This window comes from Giraffa tippelskirchi, chromosome 6 (assembly GCF_054371585.1).
Source record: "Giraffa tippelskirchi isolate mGirTip1 chromosome 6, T2T-mGirTip1v1.2.pri, whole genome shotgun sequence".
NCBI lineage: Eukaryota > Metazoa > Chordata > Mammalia > Artiodactyla > Giraffidae > Giraffa > Giraffa tippelskirchi.
The window spans coordinates 142,421,387-142,441,257 of record NC_137280.1 but is presented as its reverse complement, the minus strand read 5'-3'; the positions used below and the strand labels follow the sequence as shown (position 1 = coordinate 142,441,257).

At 40.1% G+C, this 19,871-nt stretch overlaps 1 protein-coding gene across 20 annotated transcripts in view; it reads left to right on the top strand.

The window, feature by feature from the left end:
* The window catches only part of EBF1 (EBF transcription factor 1), a 427,626-nt gene that overhangs the window by 316,180 nt on the left and 91,575 nt on the right, over nt 1–19,871 (top strand). For 13 of the 20 annotated variants that reach the window (XM_081500502.1, XM_081500499.1, XM_081500497.1 and 10 more), the window contains one exon: nt 5,199–5,329. In XM_081500502.1, coding sequence (XP_081356628.1) covers nt 5,199–5,329 — 131 coding nt within the window. Of the gene's footprint in view, nt 1–5,195; nt 5,330–19,871 lie in introns of all 20 variants that reach the window. The other 7 variants (XM_081500503.1, XM_081500500.1, XM_081500498.1 and 4 more) reach the window with 1 other exon arrangement.

The window sequence follows — 19,871 nt, the reverse complement described above, 5'->3', positions numbered from 1 at the left end:
ACCTTGAGGTAAACATGGTTCTCCTGGCCCTGACTTTCTATCAATGAAATAGATCATTTCTATTGGAGGCTGAGGAGCGATCCAGCTTATAAATTTACCTGCTAATAAAGAGCCTGATACTTCTAGTGTGGGTGAACAGGCATTAGAATCTTGTAATACTGATTCTGTAAATCAGAAAATTTGAAACTGCTGAGGCCATCCGTGATTTCTTCTGCCTTCTGTGGCTATTGAAAGGAAATATAAATACTCTGCAAGTAGAGCAGGTGAGCGCAAATGTCCCCTGGTGCAATTGTCTGCACACAGAACATTAGTTGTTAAATATGTACTGGAGCCTGAATGATTTCTTCTTTCGTGGTTTTTTTTTTTTTTTTCCCTTCTTCTCATTCTTCCCTCTCTTTTCCTTCTCACCACAACCATTGTTCAGAAGCAAATTAGAAATCTGGTAATTAGGCCCTGACTCACGGTGTAGTATTAGAGTACCGAGCCAAAGTTCAACACCCTGAAATGAAATTTAAACCAATTAATGTGTTAGATTTTTATCGCTTGTCCGTGTTTTCTCAGCAATTCCCCCAGCAAGTGGCCTTTGATCAACTCTCATAGAAACGCTAAAATGTGTGCCTGCTGCTAGTAAGATGGGAATGACATTAACATGGTACTCATAAAACAATCAGAGCAGAGAAGCCCTCAAACAGGCAGGGCATAGTAATATTTAATAAAAGCGCACACATAATCTTCAGAATTAGCATTTTGTGCCTTGCAGTACCTTTGGGAGAAGAGCTTTTATTTGTGGAGTGATCATTATTATAACAAAGAAGAGCTACCTAATAATTTCCACTTTAACTCTGCAATGTGCCACGAGCATTTCAGAGCCATTATGCTAAACTGTGGCAGTGTAATCATGTTATTGTCATAGTTTGAAGGAAGGAAAATCTCCTTTACTTGGGTGGCTGTTGGGGGTGGGAGGAGAGGTTTGGGGGGAAAAAAAGAAAACCAACCCAGACTTATATTTTTAATGAGATTTAGAACCAGGAATTGGCTTACTGTCCTTGTGGATACCCAGAGTGTGAAAATTTATTGGTGAGGAAGGAAGAGTCTTTTATTAATTAAATCAAGATTTGGTCAGTAAAAGTGGTTTTGTATTCAAATCCACCCCTCTCCTCTATTCCATAATATTTCCTTCAAGATAGAGTTGTGTTGATTATTATACTCCTGGGTTGAGTTGAACTCTTTCATGAGACTTTTCACCTTCAGATTTCACTGAATACATCCACTGTGATTATTATGAACTGTCGTCCTTCTGTATCTCTCTGGATGTCCCAAGTGAAAGAAAAACAAGTCCATGGCTGCTGCAGATGTCCTCTGAGCTTTCTCAAAGAGAAGGCGGGGGAAGGCTCAGGGTCTGTTAGTCAGTACATCTAGGCTTTAAAACAATTAGTACCAGTTTGTTCTAAAGCATACAGCTTTTATCTTTCACAGAATTAAATGCTCTGCTGTTACTTTTTTAAAAATTAAAACATACTACTTTAGTGGGTGCTTATTGAAAAATTCAAACCATACAGCTATCTATAGAGTAAAATTTAATAGAATCTCTCTTCTTAGTCACCTTCCTTTTTCATATAGACCTACTGGGGATAGCTGGACATCCTTCCAGACTTTTGTCTATCACACCTGTTCACACATAACTACACACACTCATGCCTATAGGCATATATATATCATTTTATAGTTAACAGAATCACACTATTCATCAGGCTACAAATTGTTTTTTGTGGTTTTTTTTTTTGTTACTTACTAACATATTTTGACATTTTTCCATGTCAGTTTATAGAAATTTTTTCATCTGTTCTAGTGACCCTTGACATATCCTATATATGGATATATCATGATTTATTTAATCACTCCCTTATTAGGGGGGACACTTAGACTTAAGCTTTCCACAATTAATACTGCAGTGAACATTTGGGTACCTGTAGTTTTAGGCACAATTGAAGGTATTTCTTGGGCTGCTTTTAGTCTGGCAAGTTTGTGACTAGGGTAAAAATGTAAGATGGCAGCCTATGATTTAAATTTAAATCCATAAACATTTTGTTTAGCCTACACATTAAAAAAAATGAATTAGTTGCCAGCATTTAAAGACTGGGAAATTTCATATAAAAATCTGGGCTCCTGGTTCCTTTTAGAAGATCAGAAGACCAGCTCACCCAGGGACTGCATCTGTGTGGGGATACCAATGGCTGGAGCCTCCCCAGTTTGGCGTCAGCAGCCAGCCATCTCATGCTTGCTCTGAGACCCTGGGCTACTGTGTTCATATGTGTTTCTTGCCTTGGCTGGTGTGGATCTGTGAGTTCTTAGCAGCTGCTCTTGAGCCTGATCCATTTAGCTAGTCACAGTGTCTTCTACCTTGCATTGTTGACATTTTACGGTTCTTTGTTTGGGGGACCGTCTCATGTCTTACTGAATACTTAGCATTCTTGACTCCAGGTTACTAAATGCCAGTAACATCCCTTCCTTAGCCCTCTCTCTCAGTGGGTCAGCCCAGGATTCCTTTGACAGATTTTCCAATCTTCCCAGTAGGGGAGTAGGGAAGCTTCCCAAACAACTCCTCTTAAGACGGCTATGACATAGGTGTACAGGAGACATGTACACCTGGAAAACTTTGAGGTCTCAGCTTATAAAGAGATGTGTGACTGACTTGTTCTGAGATTAGCACCTAGTCCCTCAGCAGGGATAGTGGATTGTATTGAGCACAAGGGTAGGATGGACCCAGGGGTGCCTCTCTTTTCCTTTAGTACTTCCTCCAAGCCTTTTTTTTCCCCTCCCAAAAAACTTAGACGATGGTATCATATATTGTTTCTTCACCAGTTTTTCTCTACTAACTTGATGCTCATTTATCTCCAACTAGATGACCTGTAACTTTGTTTCTGAATGGTTGAAACCATTGTTAGATTCCTTAGGAAATGTTTGAACATATATGCACACCATCTATACGTATATGTACTTACATTGCATAGATATATACGTATATGTACTTATATCTATACATAAATATATACATATATGTAATTACATGCCTTCTGTATCCTACAATAGCAAATGGAAAAGAGAAAGCTAGTGCAAGTTTAAAATCAATCTGCAGTTCTTGGCCATATGCTATTACAACTTCTTTGCCTGTAGGAGAGACTCTCAAAGATACAGTAACATGCCCAGATGCCACCTTTTGTGCAACGGTGAGAAAGCCTGGAGGTGCCCATACTTAACTAAAAGAACATGCTTATGTGAATAAAATAAAATTTAAAAACTCAGAAGAAATCCTTAAACTAATACAGGTCGTAAGCACCAAGATTATTTTTTGGTTAATGAGGGCAATCACAGAGTCAGCGTTTGATGGTACCATTGGATTCCATACTTTGCCATCAGAGAGACTCTTTCAGGACCAGTTCAGTAAAACCAGTGTTCTATTCTTCTCAGAAGTATCTAAGGATATAGTAATACCTTTTATATTACACTCTAGCAACTAAATACTTATACTGAGTTAGGAATTAAGAATTAAGATTTTGAGACCTTAACTAGAAGGTGTCCAAACTGTTTATATTTTAAGAATTTTATGTAGTTGTTAAATGTATTTTATTTCTCTTATAAATTGCTTGGGATCATACAGCATGTTCTACCATTGGTTTGGGAGTACTCAGTCATGCATTTAAACATGGTTACTTTTAAAGGAAAATTTTATGAAAAAGTCCTATGCCTGTGGAACATTGATCCACAACCTTTATGAGTGTTAAAAATTGAACAAGAATTTTCAAGCCATGAATCATTTACATTTCCTTGATTAATTATTTTGTTTTTGGGAGAAAGTGGAGGAGAGAAAAGGCATCTGGACTGCCCAGTGTTAGTTGTAAATGCACTGCTATGAGTTCAGCCAACATGAAATGTTTAGTTTGGATATTTCCAAATTTCTCTGTGCAATTTTTATAAGATTAATTTGACTCAAAATCAAACCCATTCTACTTGTTTGTATGGTGGCACGTGAGCCATGGTCCCTTAGGGCTGGGCTTCATATTTTCTTCTTGCAAAAGTTGAAGTGTGACATTTTGCCAAATTTGACAAAGTCCAGTAATTTTTTGCCAGTTTTTTTCCCGTTAAAATTAATTGGTGCTCTCATTGGTTTCAATACTTGGAAAGTCAGTCTGGGGTACTAATACACTTTTTATTAAAGAAGAGGATCTCATTTTCTCTCCTTACACAGTATCTCCTTTGCTTTAGAATTTTGCTTTGTTCTTGCTCATAAAAGTGATCATGAAATAGCGGCATGGCATTGTGGAGCTAACAATTCTCAGTGGCACAAAAGTACTCCCAGAGAGATTTCTTTTATGCCCAGTAATTCTGTTGAAAGCACGCCATGCTCATCGGGCAAACCACCTCCAGTCTGGAATCACAGTATTTGCAAATTATTTCCCATCTCCAAGGGCCATTTATAATGGAAAGAAAGGAGATGGGAAGTTTTGAAAAAGCCAGTTCTTGGGTTTTATGCCTGGGAATGACAACCAAGCAAAGGTCATGGGACTTTCTGTGGTTCAGCCCTGACTCAGCCATTTGGTTACATAATTCACCCTGAATGACCTGCATACTTTGCATCTATAAAATGGGATCCATGACATTTATTGCAAAAGATGTAATGGTTTTTATTCAGAAATATTGCTCCACTAGTGGTACAGACAGAAGGCATGGAACAAGAATGGTGTTCTGTTCCAATCTCCTCTCTTTCTTCCCTTCCCATTGGACATGAATGTTTATCTAAAAATCTATGAGTTTTCTTTTCAGGAGATATATTTAATTATTAAGCAATTCTACAAGGTTTCTAGTATATTCCAAAATGTCACCCATGAAAAAAAATCTTTAGCATTTCATAAAAAAATTTTTGCTTCTATGTTTTATTTAATAAGATTTCAGGTTTGAAAAAGATTTGGGTAAAAATATCTGTTTCTTAATAGAAACAAAGAAAAGAAATGCTTTTAAAAACTGAAATTGCACCATGAAGTTTCAGGTCCTAACGTGACTAGGAAATGGCTGAGATCTTGAGGGACTTTCTGTTCATGAAAAGATAAAAGATTTTTTTTTTCTTTTTCTCAAGTCTCCCATCATTAAAGTTTGGTTCTAACCGCAGACTCCTTCTCTTTTTCATGTGTGTTGAAAAGCAGCTACTCCCTGTATCAAAGCCATCAGCCCGAGTGAAGGATGGACGACAGGAGGTGCGACTGTGATCATCATAGGGGACAATTTCTTTGATGGGTTACAGGTCATATTCGGTACCATGCTGGTCTGGAGTGAGGTAGGTGTTGTCTGAGCATTAATATCTAATAGCTTGGTCTAGTTGAGGATACTGTCTACACTTGAATTTCTAATAGAGTGTATAGAATTTTGTGGTGCCAGTCTGGGTGGGCCAGCTCCAGTCTACAGAACTCTGGAAACTAGGAAAGATGGGTTGGGTTTACCAGGAGACATCACTTTCTGTTGGAATACCTTGCATCCACTGGGCCATCAGCCCCAGGAGAGTTTTGTCATTTGTCCTCATGGGCAGGCCATGGTGCAGAGGTCCTATTGTGTATTGGGAATTGGAAAGGAGGTACACATTCACAAATATATATATATATATATAGGCAAAGCCCTGTGACAAGGTAGTAATTTGTGAATACTTGCAGATAGAGTCTACAAATATACATCCATCTTTAATGATCACCATTCACGGGACAGTAATAATCTAAGTGTAGGTGGTTCTTGACTTATTCAATGACTCTTCATCAAAGAGTGAGTAGTTTGCCAGGGGAACCTAGACTACCTCAGGGCTCTTTCCTGCCCTAGGAACTTATAACCTCCCAAGCATCTCAATATGGATCTTCAACCGTATGAAAATGACTATGCTCTGATTGTGCAGTACTTTCCAAGCATTGTCATCATTATTTTAATTTACCAGTTGACTTGCCTGGCAGTAATCAACATTATCTCAAATTATAAAACATGAGTATCACCATTCTGTAGAAGGCATGGAAAACTTGCCTTTGCTTTCTAAATAGTGAAACTTGATTTCTTAGCCAGCATGCCCAGAACGTGTTTTATTTTATCTCTCCAAAGTTTAGAATAAAAATAGTGCTAGGGATGCAAGAGACCATTGAGCTCACTTATATCTTACACACTTTACAAGTGGTCAAAAGATGACTAAACTTTGTTGAGACTTACTATACATTAGGCACTGTGCTGAGCCCTTGACATAGATCATCTTAATCTTCCCTTTACACCACAAAGTAAATCCTATTAGTATCTATCTTTTCTTGATAAGGATACTGAGGCTTAGACTATATATATATATACACATATATATAGTGAGAGAAGAGAGAGAGAGAGAGCATATATATATGCTTCCCTGGTGGCTCAATGGTAAAGAATATGCCTACCAATGGAGAAAACCTGCAAGAGATGTGAGTTTGATCCCTGGGTTGGTCAGGAAGATCCCCTGGAGGAGGAAATGGCAACACATTCCAGTATATTCTTGCCTGGGAAACCCCATGGACAGAGGAGCCTGGCAAGTTACAGTCCATGGGGTCGTAAAAGAGTTGGACCCCACTTAGTGACTAAACAGCAACATATATATATATATATATACACACACACACACATATATACATATGTAATATATATTATACACATATATACATATGTAATAATATAATTATATTTTATATAATATGATAATTATATATATTTAGCTATATAACCCAAGAGCAGCCATCCAGAACCCATGGAGTGTTAGTGATAGGTATATATCCATACAAAGGACTCAGTAGCAGAACTGGAGCTATAACTCGGGCTTTCTGTCTCCATTCCTGGTTGTTCTCCCATGACACCATTGTTTAGCTCATCCAGATATTTGTATTGTGTTTTCTCTTTAGAGGGGCCCCAGAGATAAGCAAAAAGTTAAGACTGTGCTGGCTGAGTACGTTCATCTTTCCAAAACAGAGCCTGCCCTTCTTTTAAGCCTTCTGTGTACATATCTCACTGCCAAGAACCCACTCTGGCAAGCCCCTGGCCAGCCCATGCTGCCACTGCATTTGTATTTCCCACATGGGTGACAAGCAGCAAGCAATTGCTCAGAAAATCAAGGCTCCCATAGAGCTGAATCAGGGATGAACTTCCCAGTCCAGCAAACTGATTGTTGTCCAAGTTGGAACATGCCACGCATGGAGGTGGACTGCACTCCCCTGGCCGCTGCACCCCATTCTTTGTTGGAAACATTGGGTTGTAAAATTAGAAGCTCCGTGTACTTAGTGTATATTGCTTGCAAGTTGGTGTCTTCATTGCTGCTGGAGGCAGGGGTGCTCACAAGGACAACCTTTCCCGGGTCCCGTAGGCTGTGTCTTCATCCCTTCCTATCCCTCATTCTATTGCTTGTCCTCGACCTTGTGAGAGGGGAAGAGTAAATAGAACATGAACTTTTTTATCCAGATCATAGTAGCCACAGTGAAGCTTGAGAGGTGGGGCTCAAATCGGTAGTATTTTTGACCCTGAGAGTAAGTGAGGTTAGCGTGATGCCTCCTTTACAAGCTTGTGTCTGTCTGAGGCCAGGTGTACCCTGTTGGATGTGATGCACATGAGGAAATTATTCATTTGTTCCTCCACCTTGTCCACGTCCCCCAGTTTCCTCTTGGTTCCCTTACTTTCTTGTCCTCTTTTGGGAACAGAAAAGGGAGGTTAAATTCTAACTTTAGGTTTATCTAAATTGCCTTAAAAGAAAGAAAGTGAAAGTCACTCAGTTGTGTCCAACTCTTTGCAATACCATAGACTACAGTCCATGGAATTCTCCGGGCCAGAATACTGGAGAATTCCCTTCTCAAGGGAATCTTCCCAACCCAGGGATCAAACCCAGGACTCCCACATTGTGGGCGGATTCTTTACCAGCTGAGCCACAAGGGAAGCCCAAAATTGCTTTAAAGAATCTGTTTCCATAAACAAAATCAATGCACATCGTGAGAAGGAACATCCATTGAGGCGATACCTTTGTTCTCCTCCTCCCTCCTCCCTCCTCCATCCCTGCCTTGCTTATACCAGAAACACTTTGCAGTGGATCTGGGGGGTCCAGTTGGGAGGTAAGAGTGGAGGGTACATTTACTTTCTTTGCCCACCTCCTTCTCCCAAGATGCTCTTATTTGTGGCTCTATCATAAATCAGCTATGACCCTTTCCTGATGAAAGCCCACTATGTAGTGTCCCGAAATCTTTTAGCAGATGTGCTGTGCTCAGTCACATCCAACTCTTCACATCACCAGGCTTCTCTGTCCATGGAATTCTCCAGACAAGAATACTGGAGTGGATTGCCATTTCCTTCTCCAGGGGATCTTCCCAACCCAGGGATCAAACCTGCATTTCTTGTGCCTCCTGGATTGCAGGCGGATTCTTTACCACTGTGCCACTTGGGAAGCCAGGGTTTAGCAGATAAATCCCTTGCAGCATGAGCAGTTGAGTGTCTGGATGGAGGACTTTAATTTGGGCTGTTATCATCATGATGGTCCTGACATTTAGAAAAATGAGTCTTGCAGTGGTGAACTTTTTATAAATATGCTAAACTATTTATAAATGTAGATTTTCATACAGGCTATTTGACAGATATAATGCTCTCCCTTTTTTACTGCAGGGAGAGAATCTGGTACTCTTCCAAGTCCCCCAATCTACCGTATACTGATGAGAAATTGAGAAATGGCTCACATGTACTGAGGGCTTTCATGTATAAGCACTTCATGAATATTATCTTTTCAATCCTTTTTATAGCCTTACGTTAGATACATATAAGTAAACCGAGTGTCAGAGAGGTTCAGAAACTTATCCACTATCACACAGACAGACAGTGCTAGAGACGGTATTTGAACCACAATGTGTGTTTCTATGAAGGAAATACAAGCCCAAGTTAATGAGAGAGCAAGTGGGTGGAATTTTGAGAGCAAAGGACAGAAAGAAGAGAAAAAAGACATGCACAGTAATCCAAGTGGTACAGTAGTAGGAGAAGTAACAGCAACAGTAGTAGTAAGTGTGGCTGTTTTTTGATCAGTATTAAGGCAATGGCACCCCACTCCAGTACTCTTGCCTGGGAAACCCCATGGACGGAGGAGCCTGGTAGGCTACAGCCCATGGGGTCGCGAAGAGTCAGACACGACTGAGTGACTTCACTTTCACTTTTCACTTTCATGCACTGGAGAAGGAAATGGCAACCCACTCCAGTATTCTTGCCTGGAAAATCCCAGGGATGAAGGAGCCTGGTGGGCTGCCGTCTATGGGGTTGCACAGAGTCGGACACGACTAAAGCGACTTAGCAGCAAAGTAAGTGCCTTTTATTTTGGTAGGGACAAAAAACTGGGGGCCATGTCTCCAGGCTTCCACTGAGTAGAATCAAAGCTTGATAACTGTGAATATTAAGAGAAGATATCTATGAAAGTAGAATAGAACTAGTATTAGCTAACATTCATTGAGCACTTAGTTCCTGCCGGGTACTATGCTAAGTGTTTGCTAAAGCTCTTTGTGGACATGGTGACAGCTCATGTGTACAGCATGTTCTCATTTTACTGATGGGGAAATTGAACTTGAGGAAGTTAAATAAGCTGTCCAATTATCAAGTGCTGGAGATGGGATGTGAATCCATACAGGCCAACTCCTGAGCTCAGTTTAACTGTCCACGATTTGTTGTTCAGTCACTAAGTTGTGTCCAACTGTTTGCGACCCCATGAACTGCAGCACACCAGGCTTCCCTGTCCTTCACTATATCCCAGAGTTTGCTCAAACTCATGTCCATTAAGTCAGTGATGCCATCCAACCATCTCATCCTGTGTCGCCTCCTTCTCTTGCCCTCAATTTTCCTAGAATCAGGATCTTTTCCAGTGAGTTGGTTCTTTGCATCAAGTGGCCAAAGTATTGGAGCTTCAGCATCAGTCCTTCCAATGAATATTCAGGATTGATTTCCTTTAGAATTGACTGGTTTGATCTCCTTGATGTCCAAGGGACTGTCAAGAGTCTTTTCCAGCACCACAGTTTGAAAGCATCAATTCTTCAAGGATACTCAGCCTTCTTTATGGTCCAACTCTCATGATTTAGCCTATGCCAAAATGTTTACCCTAGGGTTTTTTTTTTTTGTTTTTTTTTTTACCATATCAGACCAGGGTGGACTTGCCATTGATGCCTTATACTGGACAGTATCTTAACAGTATTTTAACAGTATCTTATCACCTCCCAAGGTAAGCTAGACTTGTCATGTAGAGGATCAGAAGTAAGAGCAATCCCTTCGTTTTCTAGTTGTATAAATTTGTGAGTGGAGCCATTGACATATAGGAAGAGTTTACCTTTCGAAGAATATGTGCTTTGTGTTAGAGGCAGAAGACAACCTCTTGCTTATTCCATATAAGTGACTAAGTTACTTATATATTTAAGATAGTTAACCTGTCTGGGCCTCTTCTCTAGGACCCCGATCTATCCAAAGTCTTTGTCCCTGGTCACATTGTCTCTTGAGGTTATGCCACATCTGAAATCTAGTCCTTTTAATTTTAAGTAGACTTTTCTGTCTTCTCCGTTTCCTCACTCTGTAGCCCAAAGCGCTCAGGAAGCAGGCTGGTGGGCCAGGACAAGGAGATAACATTTTAGATTAGCAGCTGATGCTATAATTTGGAGACTATTTTTAGCTAAAGAATTTAAAAAAGAGCCAGAGAAAATAGGGCTGGCTTAATTTACCCTCATCTGTGCCCATTCCCTACCAGCCCAATCTTTTGCAAATGAGTAGTTCAGTTTAGCTCACTGATTGCCCCCTGAGGGTTGAAAGAAAGAAAGGTGGCAGCCTACTGCTCCTAACTCAGGGCTGACTTCTGCGAACTCCCGAGTTTGGGGTGAACTACATGGCATTCTTGTGAATGTGGCCTGCCATCTTTGTTACTCTTCCTTAAGCTTCTGGCCCTTTCTCTTCTCTCTCTTTTTACAGAGCAAATTATTTTACTGATACTTTGGTACTCCTTAACACGTTTTACACCAGAAGACTTAAAAAAAAAAAAAATCTTTGCAGTATTTTACATATAAAACCAGAAAAACCGACAGGGTTGATATGTGCTGAGATGGGTTCAGTTTTTTCTTGAATACAGATGTATTTTGTGGTTTTGCTTTTCTATCACCCTGTGATTAGAAGGAGGGAGGGGGCTACTGCTACTGGTTTGTAGAGCTAATTATTCAATTTTTAATATCTTTCTAACTTCTAAACGAGTACTGGTTGGCTTGCCTTCTGGTATCTAACACTGAGGAAGGTACTATGGATGATTAATGTTAGGCTTTGTGGGACCTGGTATTTTATTTAGAAAGACAGCTTGCTCTCATGTAGCAACTTAGAGAGATCCATATTTATGCAATGCAGAATTAAATTTGTGTTTTAAAATTCTAGGCAAGGTTCTAGAAGGCAGAAAGAATAGTATAGTTAGAAGTAGACTGTTTGAATAACCAATCAGGTTTCTAGTCTGTCCAGGTGGTCTCTGTGGTGGACTCTGAGGCTCTCAGAGTCCTTTTAATTAGTCATTGACAAATCTGAGAGAATTTATACAGCTTAAGGTAGTTATTTGGTGTTCAGTTGCAAAGTTGTGTCCAACTCTTGGTGACCCCATGGACTTGGAATTCTCCAGGAATTTTCCCAACCAGAATACTGAAGTGCGTACCTTTCCTTACTCCTGGGGATCTTCGCAACCCAGGGATCAAACCCAGGTCTCCTGCATTGCAGGCGGATTCTTTACCAGTTGAGCCACAAGGGAAGCCCAAGATTACTGGAGTGGGTATCCTATCTCTTCTCTAGTGGATCTTCCCGACCAAGGAATCAAACTGGGGTCTCCTGCATTGCAGGAGGCTTCCTTACCAACTGAGGTATCAGGAAAACCCAAATTTGAGAAATGTGGAGTCAGATAAGTTCAGCTGGTCTTGTTTTAGGGCTTTTGAAGTACTTACATGCATTTGACTATCTGAAACATGGTATGCGGCATGTCCCAAACTTTGTGACCAAGTTCAGTTCAGGTCAGTTGCTCAGTTGTGTCTGACTCTTTGCGACCCCATGGACCACAGCACACCAGGCCTCCCTGTCCATCACCAGCTCCCAGAGTTTACCCAAACTCATGTCCATTGAGTTCGTGATGCCATCCAACCATCTCATCCTCTGTCATCCCCATCTCCTCCTGCCCTCAATCTTTCCCAGCATCAGGGTCTTTTCAAATGAGTCAGCTCTTCGCATGAGTTGGCCAAAGTATTGGGGTTTCAACTTCAACATCAGCCCTTCCAGTGAACACTCAGGACTGATCTCCTTTAGGATGGACTGGTTGGATCTCCTTGCAGTCCAAGGGACTCTCAAGAGTCTTCTCCAACACCACAATTCAAAAGCATCAATTCTTTGGTACTCAGCTTTCTTTATAGTCCAACTCTCATATCCATACATGACTACTGGAAAAACCATAGCCTTGACTAGACGGACCTTTGTTGGCAAAATAATGTCTCTGCTTTTTAACATGCTGTCTAGGTTGGTCATAACTTTCCTTCCAAGGAGTAAGTGTATTTTAATTTCATGGCTGCAGTCACCATCTGCAGTGATTTTGGAGCCCCCCAAAATAAAGTCAGCCACTGTTTCCACTGTTTCCCCATGTATTTCCCATGAAGTGATGGGACCAGATGCCATGATCTTAGTTTTCTGAATGTTGAGCTTTAAGCCAACTTTTTCACTCTCTTCTTTCACTTTCATCAAGAGGCTCTTTAGTTCTTCTTCACTCCCTGCCATAAGGGTGGTGTCATCTGCATATCTGAGGTTATTGATATTTCTCCTGGCAATCTTGATTCCAGCTTGTGCTTCATCCAGCCCAGCGTTTTTCATGATGTACTCTGCATATAAATTAAATAAGCAGGGTGACAATATACAGCCTTGATGTACTCCTTTCCCAATTTGGACCCACTCTGTTGTTCTATGTCCAGTTCTAACTGTTGCTACTTTACCTGCATACAGATTTCTCAAGAGGCAGGTCAGGTGGTCTGGTATTCCCATCTCTTTCAGAATTTTCCACAGTTTATTGTGATCCACACAGTCAAAGGCTTTGGGATAGCCAATAAAGCAAAAATAGATGTTTTTCTGAAACTCTCTTGCTTTTTCGATGATCCAGCGGATGTCGGCAATTTGATCTCTGGTTCCTCTGCCTTTTCTAAAACCAGCTTGAACATCTGGAAGTTCACGATTCGCATATTGCTGAAGCTTGGCTTGGAGAATTTTGAGCATTACTTTACTAGCGTGTGAGATGAGTGCAATTGTGCGGTACTTTGAGCAGTCTTTGACATTGCCTTTCTGTGGGTTTGGAATGAAAACTGACCTTTTCCAGTCCTGTGGCCACTGCTGAGTTTTCCAAATTTGCTGGCATATTGAGTGCAGCACTTTCACAGCATCATCTTTTAGGATCTGAAATAGCTCAACTGGAATTCCATTACCTCCACTAGCTTTGTTCATAGTGATGCTTCCTAAGGCCCACTTGACTTCACATTCCAGGATGTCTGGCTCTAGGTGAGTGATCATACCATTGTGATTATCTGCGTTGTGAAGATCTTTTTTTGTACAGTTCTTCTGTGTATTCTTGCCACCACTTCTTAATATCTTCTGCTTCTGTTAGGTCCCTACCATTTCTGTCCTTTATGGAGCCCATCTTTGCATGAAATGTTCCCTTGGTATCTCTGACTTTCTTGAAGAGATCTCTAGTCTTTCCTATTCTATTGTTTTCCTGTATTTCTTTGCACTGATCACCGAGGAAGGCATTCTTATCTCTCCTTGCTATTATTTGGAACTCTGCATTCAAATGGGTATATCTTTCCTTTTCTCTTTTGCTTTTTGTTCTCTTCTTTTCACACCTATTTGTAAGGCCTCCTCAGATAGCCATTTTGCTTTTTTACATTTCTTTTTCTTGGGGATGGTCTCGATCTCTGTCTCCTCTACAATGTCATGAACCTCCGTCCATAGTTCATCAGGCACTCTGTCTATCAGATTTAGTCCCTTAAATCTATTTCTCATTTCCACTGTATAATCGTAAGGGATTTGATTTAGGTCATACCTGAATGGTCCAGTGGTTTTCCTACTTTCTTCAATTTAAGTCTGAATTTGGCAATAAGAAGTTCATGATCTGAGCCACAGTCAGCTCCCAGTCTTGTTTTTTTCTGACTGTATAGAGTTTCTCCATCTTTGGCTGCAAAGAATATAATCAGTCTGATTTCGGTGTTGGCCACCTGGCGAAGTTCATGTGTAGAGTCTTCTCTCGTGTTGTTGGAAGAGGGTGTTTGCTATGACCAGTGCCTTCTCTTGGCAAAGCTCTATTAGCCTTTGCCCTACTTCATTCTGTATTCCAAGTTCAAATTTGCCTGTTACTCCAGGTGTTCCTTGTGACCACAGAACCCTTTTTTCCCCCCAGGAATCACCTTATAGGAAGATATGTGAACAATGGCTGAAGTCCATGTGGATTTCATGTTAATGAAGTAAAGTCATTGCAACCCAGTCTTGAAGTGATTGGGCTGGAGTAGATATAAGAAAATCTGAAATATTTGCAGAGTATTATTTAGATTAGACTAACAGTGTTTGGAACCATTCTTGTTTAATGCTGCAAGGCTCTGAACAGAAATTCACTCATATTTTGCAGCTGGTTTTAGTCCATGTACACTTGGCATTAGATGCCATGTGATTTTGTAGGACAGCTATATTTAAAGATTGCCAGGACTGTTTATCTTAGATGGGAGAAGTCAGAGTTCCATCACTGTATGAACTGATTAGCCTCATCCAAGGGCCATCATTTTCTTTTTCATCCAGATGGATGTTTTCTTCAACTGCATTCCCAGAGACAGGGAAAAGGCAAAAGAAGCCACTACAGGAGAGACCTCTGGATGACTGTAGTTAGGTAAATGGCAGCTTGTGGGGCTAAGAAGAAATTTTGCTGCTTGAATCCAAAAGTTTGAAAATAAGATTTTAAATACAGTTTTTATTTTCTGTCTTCCTTCCTTTCCATATCTGCTTTCTTTTAATTTAATTTTTTATTATTTATTTTTTAATTGGAGTTTAACTGCTTTGCAATGTTGTGTTAGTTTCTGCTGTACAACAATGTGAATCAGCCATAAGTATACATACATCCGCTCCCTCTTGAGCCTCGCTCCCACCTCCACCCTCCCATTCCACCTCTCTGAGTCATCACAGAGCACCCAGCTGAGCTTCCTGTGCTACACAGAAGCTTCCCACTAGCTATCTGTTTTATATATAGTAGTGTATATATCTACTTTCCATTCTCATTTGTGCACATAGCTCAGAGGGAGGGTTGTACATAAAAATAAATTGTATTTTCTCCTCTGTGACATCAAAGAATGAATGACTACAACTTATACTTGTTCCCACTATAAGTTTCTGAGGCCTTATATCTGGCCTTGATTTTTACTGAACCACAGGCAGAGTCACAAAATTTTGAGGACTTTGAGGATTCTTTCCAGTTGTTAGATGCAGCTCTTTTATTTTGAAAGTGAGGCAGAAGAGGTTCTGGAACTTGCTGGTGCAGTGACTTGCCCTAGGAATACTTAAGCTACTTGGTGCTGGGGTTTTAGCCCAGTTCTCCAGACTCCAGCTGCACTCCCCATTCAATTTTCTTTTCTACCAAGGTTTCTCATGACATTTCCCTAGTTTTTTTTTTTTTTTTTTTAGCATGCGTGAATGTGCTAAGTTGCTTCATCCACATCTGATTCTTCGCGACCCAATGGACTCTGTAGCTCACCAGGCTCCTCTGTCCATGGGATTCTCCAGGCAAGAATACTGGAGTGGGTTGCCATGCCCTTCTCCAGGGGCTCTTCTGAACCCAGCGATTGAACCTATGTCTCTTGCATCTCCTGCATTGGCAGGCAGGTTCTTTACCACTAGCGCCACCAGACTTCCTTATATTTACCAAACCATTCCAAGTTTTATACATGATAGCATCACCATTCCAATGACTATTATGTATAACACATTTATGAGATACAATTCCACTAAAATCAAAAAGAAAATTAAGAAAGGTGGAGAAAGACATTGTCTCAAATATCATCTCTTTCAAAAATTTATAATATAAATAGGGTACAGTGTAAACAGCTGTGTCCTTTATTTTACATATATTGAAGCTTACAGGTTAAGTTTAATTCAAAGTTTATTAAATGCACAGGCTTTAAGTAATTCCTAGTTGCCTACTTTTTCCTAAATATTTAAGTTGCCAACTCTATATCCCACATATACTTATTGATCATCTATTATGAGGAAGATGTTTAATGCCAAGTTTTACACTTCATTCATTAAGAATAAAAAGAGCAGTGTGAATCACTTATATCAAACTTTGAGTATGACTCTGATGAATACCTTTCAAGTTCAACTTACCTGATAGGGAATGATTTCTAAACGAGTCAGCATATTTAAAAACAATGTAAAAATAGTCTAATGGTCTTTTTAATATAGTCACATAGTTACAAACATGCTCAACTTATTCTTTAAAATGCTCTAGGCTGTATGGTTATTTTTAATGACTAAGGCATTTTAAATCCATCATCTATGTTGATAATTATGAGATAGTTAAAAATGCCTGTAGGTTGACATTTTCAGTTATCTGTTTACAGTGCATTCAAAACATACACATATGTAACTTAAAAATGGAAAAACCCAAAGTGTGATGCATTTCTAATTTTAACAAGAATCAAGGACAGAACTCACACCTGGCTGTAGTCTTGTGACTTTAGTGAAGGAAATCGATGTTTATATAGCGTTGTGCTCATTTCATCCATGTGCGCGGTGCTTACTGCTGGAATGGCTCCCTGATGATCTGAGCTGAAATCTTCCTCCTGATGCAGCCTCACTGGTTTCCTGTTTCCTAAAGCCATGATGCCGTCGTTTGGGATTCAAGCATAGCCGTGTAACGCTTTGACTTTTCTTCTCTGCATCCTAACCCACCATTCATCTTAACTTCTGCTCCAATCACAATGAGTCGTTTGCAGCTCTTTATGCCTGCATTAACGTCCCTCCTCTGTGCTCTTGTTTATCCCATTCCTCCTTCCACGATGCCTTTCCCTCTTTTCTGTGCCCTTTAAGATCCCCCAAAACCATTTTTTTGTCTGTGAAATCTTCCCTCACAACTCTGCATATGAAATATTTTCTCTTCTTTCTAAATTCCTAATGTACTTATCTGTACCATCTTATGTTCCTTATCACTTCCTGCCTTAATTATTCTGACTTAAGAGGCTGCTCTCTGCCTTGAAGGCAGGATCCATGCTGAATTCAGCTGAGTCCCCTACAGTGTCTAGCACAGAGCCTTACATGTTAGGGCGTTAATTTATACCAGATAGTGTTGAATGACACTACTCCTACTTTCGTTTGGTCATTCATTCATTGAGGCAGACAAATGCTATTTTTTAGCAACTGTTATATTCAATGCTGCATCCTAGTGTCAGTACCAGATAGATTGCAGTTTAGGTTTTGTTTATACATGTATAATTAGGTAGCTTATATTTAGGTATATTTATTGTGCAATAAGGATGCACATAAATACCTTAGTGTAAATCTGTTGGTTATGGTGAGGATTAAGTAGTAATAAAACTAACACTTTTTAAGTGATGGATAATGTGAGGCCTTCACCTAAACTCATTATAGGTGTTAAGTCAATTAACCCTATAACAAATGTAGGAGACTTACAGGAGTTGCTGGTTCGATCCCTAGGTTGGGAAGATCCCCTGGAGAAGAAAATGGCAACCCGCTTCAGTATTCTTGCCTGGGAAATCCATGGACAGGGGAAACTGGTGGGCTTCAGCCCATGGGGCCACAAAAGAGACACGACTAAGTGACTAAACAACAGCAACAGTAGTTAGCTAGCCCCTCCCCCTTCCCAGCCAATGAGACTGAATCCAGAGAGGTTGAGTGACTTTCAGAAGATCCCACAGCTGGTAATTTGCAAAACCTGGTCCAAAATCCATTTGACTCCAGAGTTATCTTTTAGCCATCTAAAAAGGATGTAGTGTAACCCCATTGACCCAGAGAAGATTGTTAGAGTCACTGCAACTCTCCAAAATTCAGCATGAAACCGGAAGTGAGCAAAAAACAACAACAAAAAAAGATAAATAACAGACTTTGAGGTAACCAGAACAGGAATTTTAAACAAACTATGTTATCTGTTTTCCAAGGACATAGCAAATTAGAAGGAGCAAAGTATAGGCGGGTTGTTAGAAGAAGGCTCGTTGACAGCAGAAGTGACAGCTTAATGTCAAGGGCAGGAAAGGAAAACCTAAAAAGCAGCTGCAGAGCTATATTACTGTGCTGCACATTAATGACTGTTCATAATGACAGTGGCCCTGAGTAATCAAGAAAGAGATGGCAATTATATTCAATATCTTCTGTCTGAAACAGCATGACGTGTGTAACGCATCCTCAAAAGATTTCAGTGAAAGCACAGTGTTTAAGGGGGTTGGCTTCGGTTTTCTGCAGAGCTCACTTCCTATAGGCACGTGTTAAATTGGGAATTAGTGAATATATGCTCAAGGATCACTGTAAATGGGATGCAGACAGGAACTATACCACCCAAGAACATTAGAATGAGTCACTCTTTAGTGTCTTACAGCTTTGATACCCTTTTCTTAGAGCTCCACAAGAACCTGAAAGACTTTTTGGTGAAAGGTGAACTCACAGCTTGCTACTCTACCTTTTGGTTCTTGTGTTTTTCGTTCCTAATTCCTAAATCTTTTCAGGTGAGATTGTGCCCTGCAAATGGCCAACTTTGATGACAAACACTCAGCCCCTTCCAAAGATGTATCTGGCCTTTCTTTTTTTTATATATATATTTTCATTTGCAAACAAAGAAAGCAGCAACCCAGGACCCTAAGCCAGGCCCAACTAGGGAATGATGTTCCTTCTTGACTGAATGTAGAAAAACAAGCCTCAAGAAAGAGCCCATTGTACACTTTCAAACCACAGGGGCTGGCATTACTGGTGTCCAGTCCGCTCCGTCTGGAATACTCTGGACCTCAGAAACTCACCAGCGCTTTTCCAGCTCCCAGATGGTCAGGATGGGATCCAGTCTTTAATGGGGCCCAATTGGCACAAGATTTACATCCTGGGAAGAGAGCTGGAGAAAGTTTATTTAAAAAATAAATTACCGAAAAATAAATAAATCAATCAACCCACAAAAACCAAAGGTAGTTCAAGTATAATGTATTTATTTTAGCCTTTTTCTCCTTGATCTGTTATTTTGAAAGATGATCTTATTGCTGTTTTGTTTTGTACAATTAACTGCATTGATTTAGGGACCTGGTTAGTTTCTTGGTCAGAAGAATTGGGCAGTATATTTTTGTGAATGTTTAATGAGGCTGCCAGGAAGTCTGTGGGAGCAAAGTTAAAAAAATTTTTTTTTCTTCAGTAGAAAAAGTTTTTTTGAATGGAGTAGTATTGATGATATCTTTTTGGCAGATGCATAAGGGATGTTATTGAATCTTCACCCTAATTATTAGTGGCAGTTAACGGTGTCACAGTATTTACTCATTCAGTCTTCAACAAGTATTTATTGAATGTCTTCTAGTTTCCCAGGCACTCTTAAAACTGGAAACAGAGTAGTGAAAACAAGAAGGACCAAGTTCATATCCTATGGGGCTTGTATTCTCCTTGGGAGATGCAGACAGTCAATTGGAAAATAGATCTCTCTCTCTCCTGTACGTATCTGTGTCTATGTCGATACCAATATGAGAGAAATTTTAGACAGCGTTAGGAGATACTGCTGACTGTTCAAAAGCTGGATTTTAAATCCCCTATTTAACTCAGTT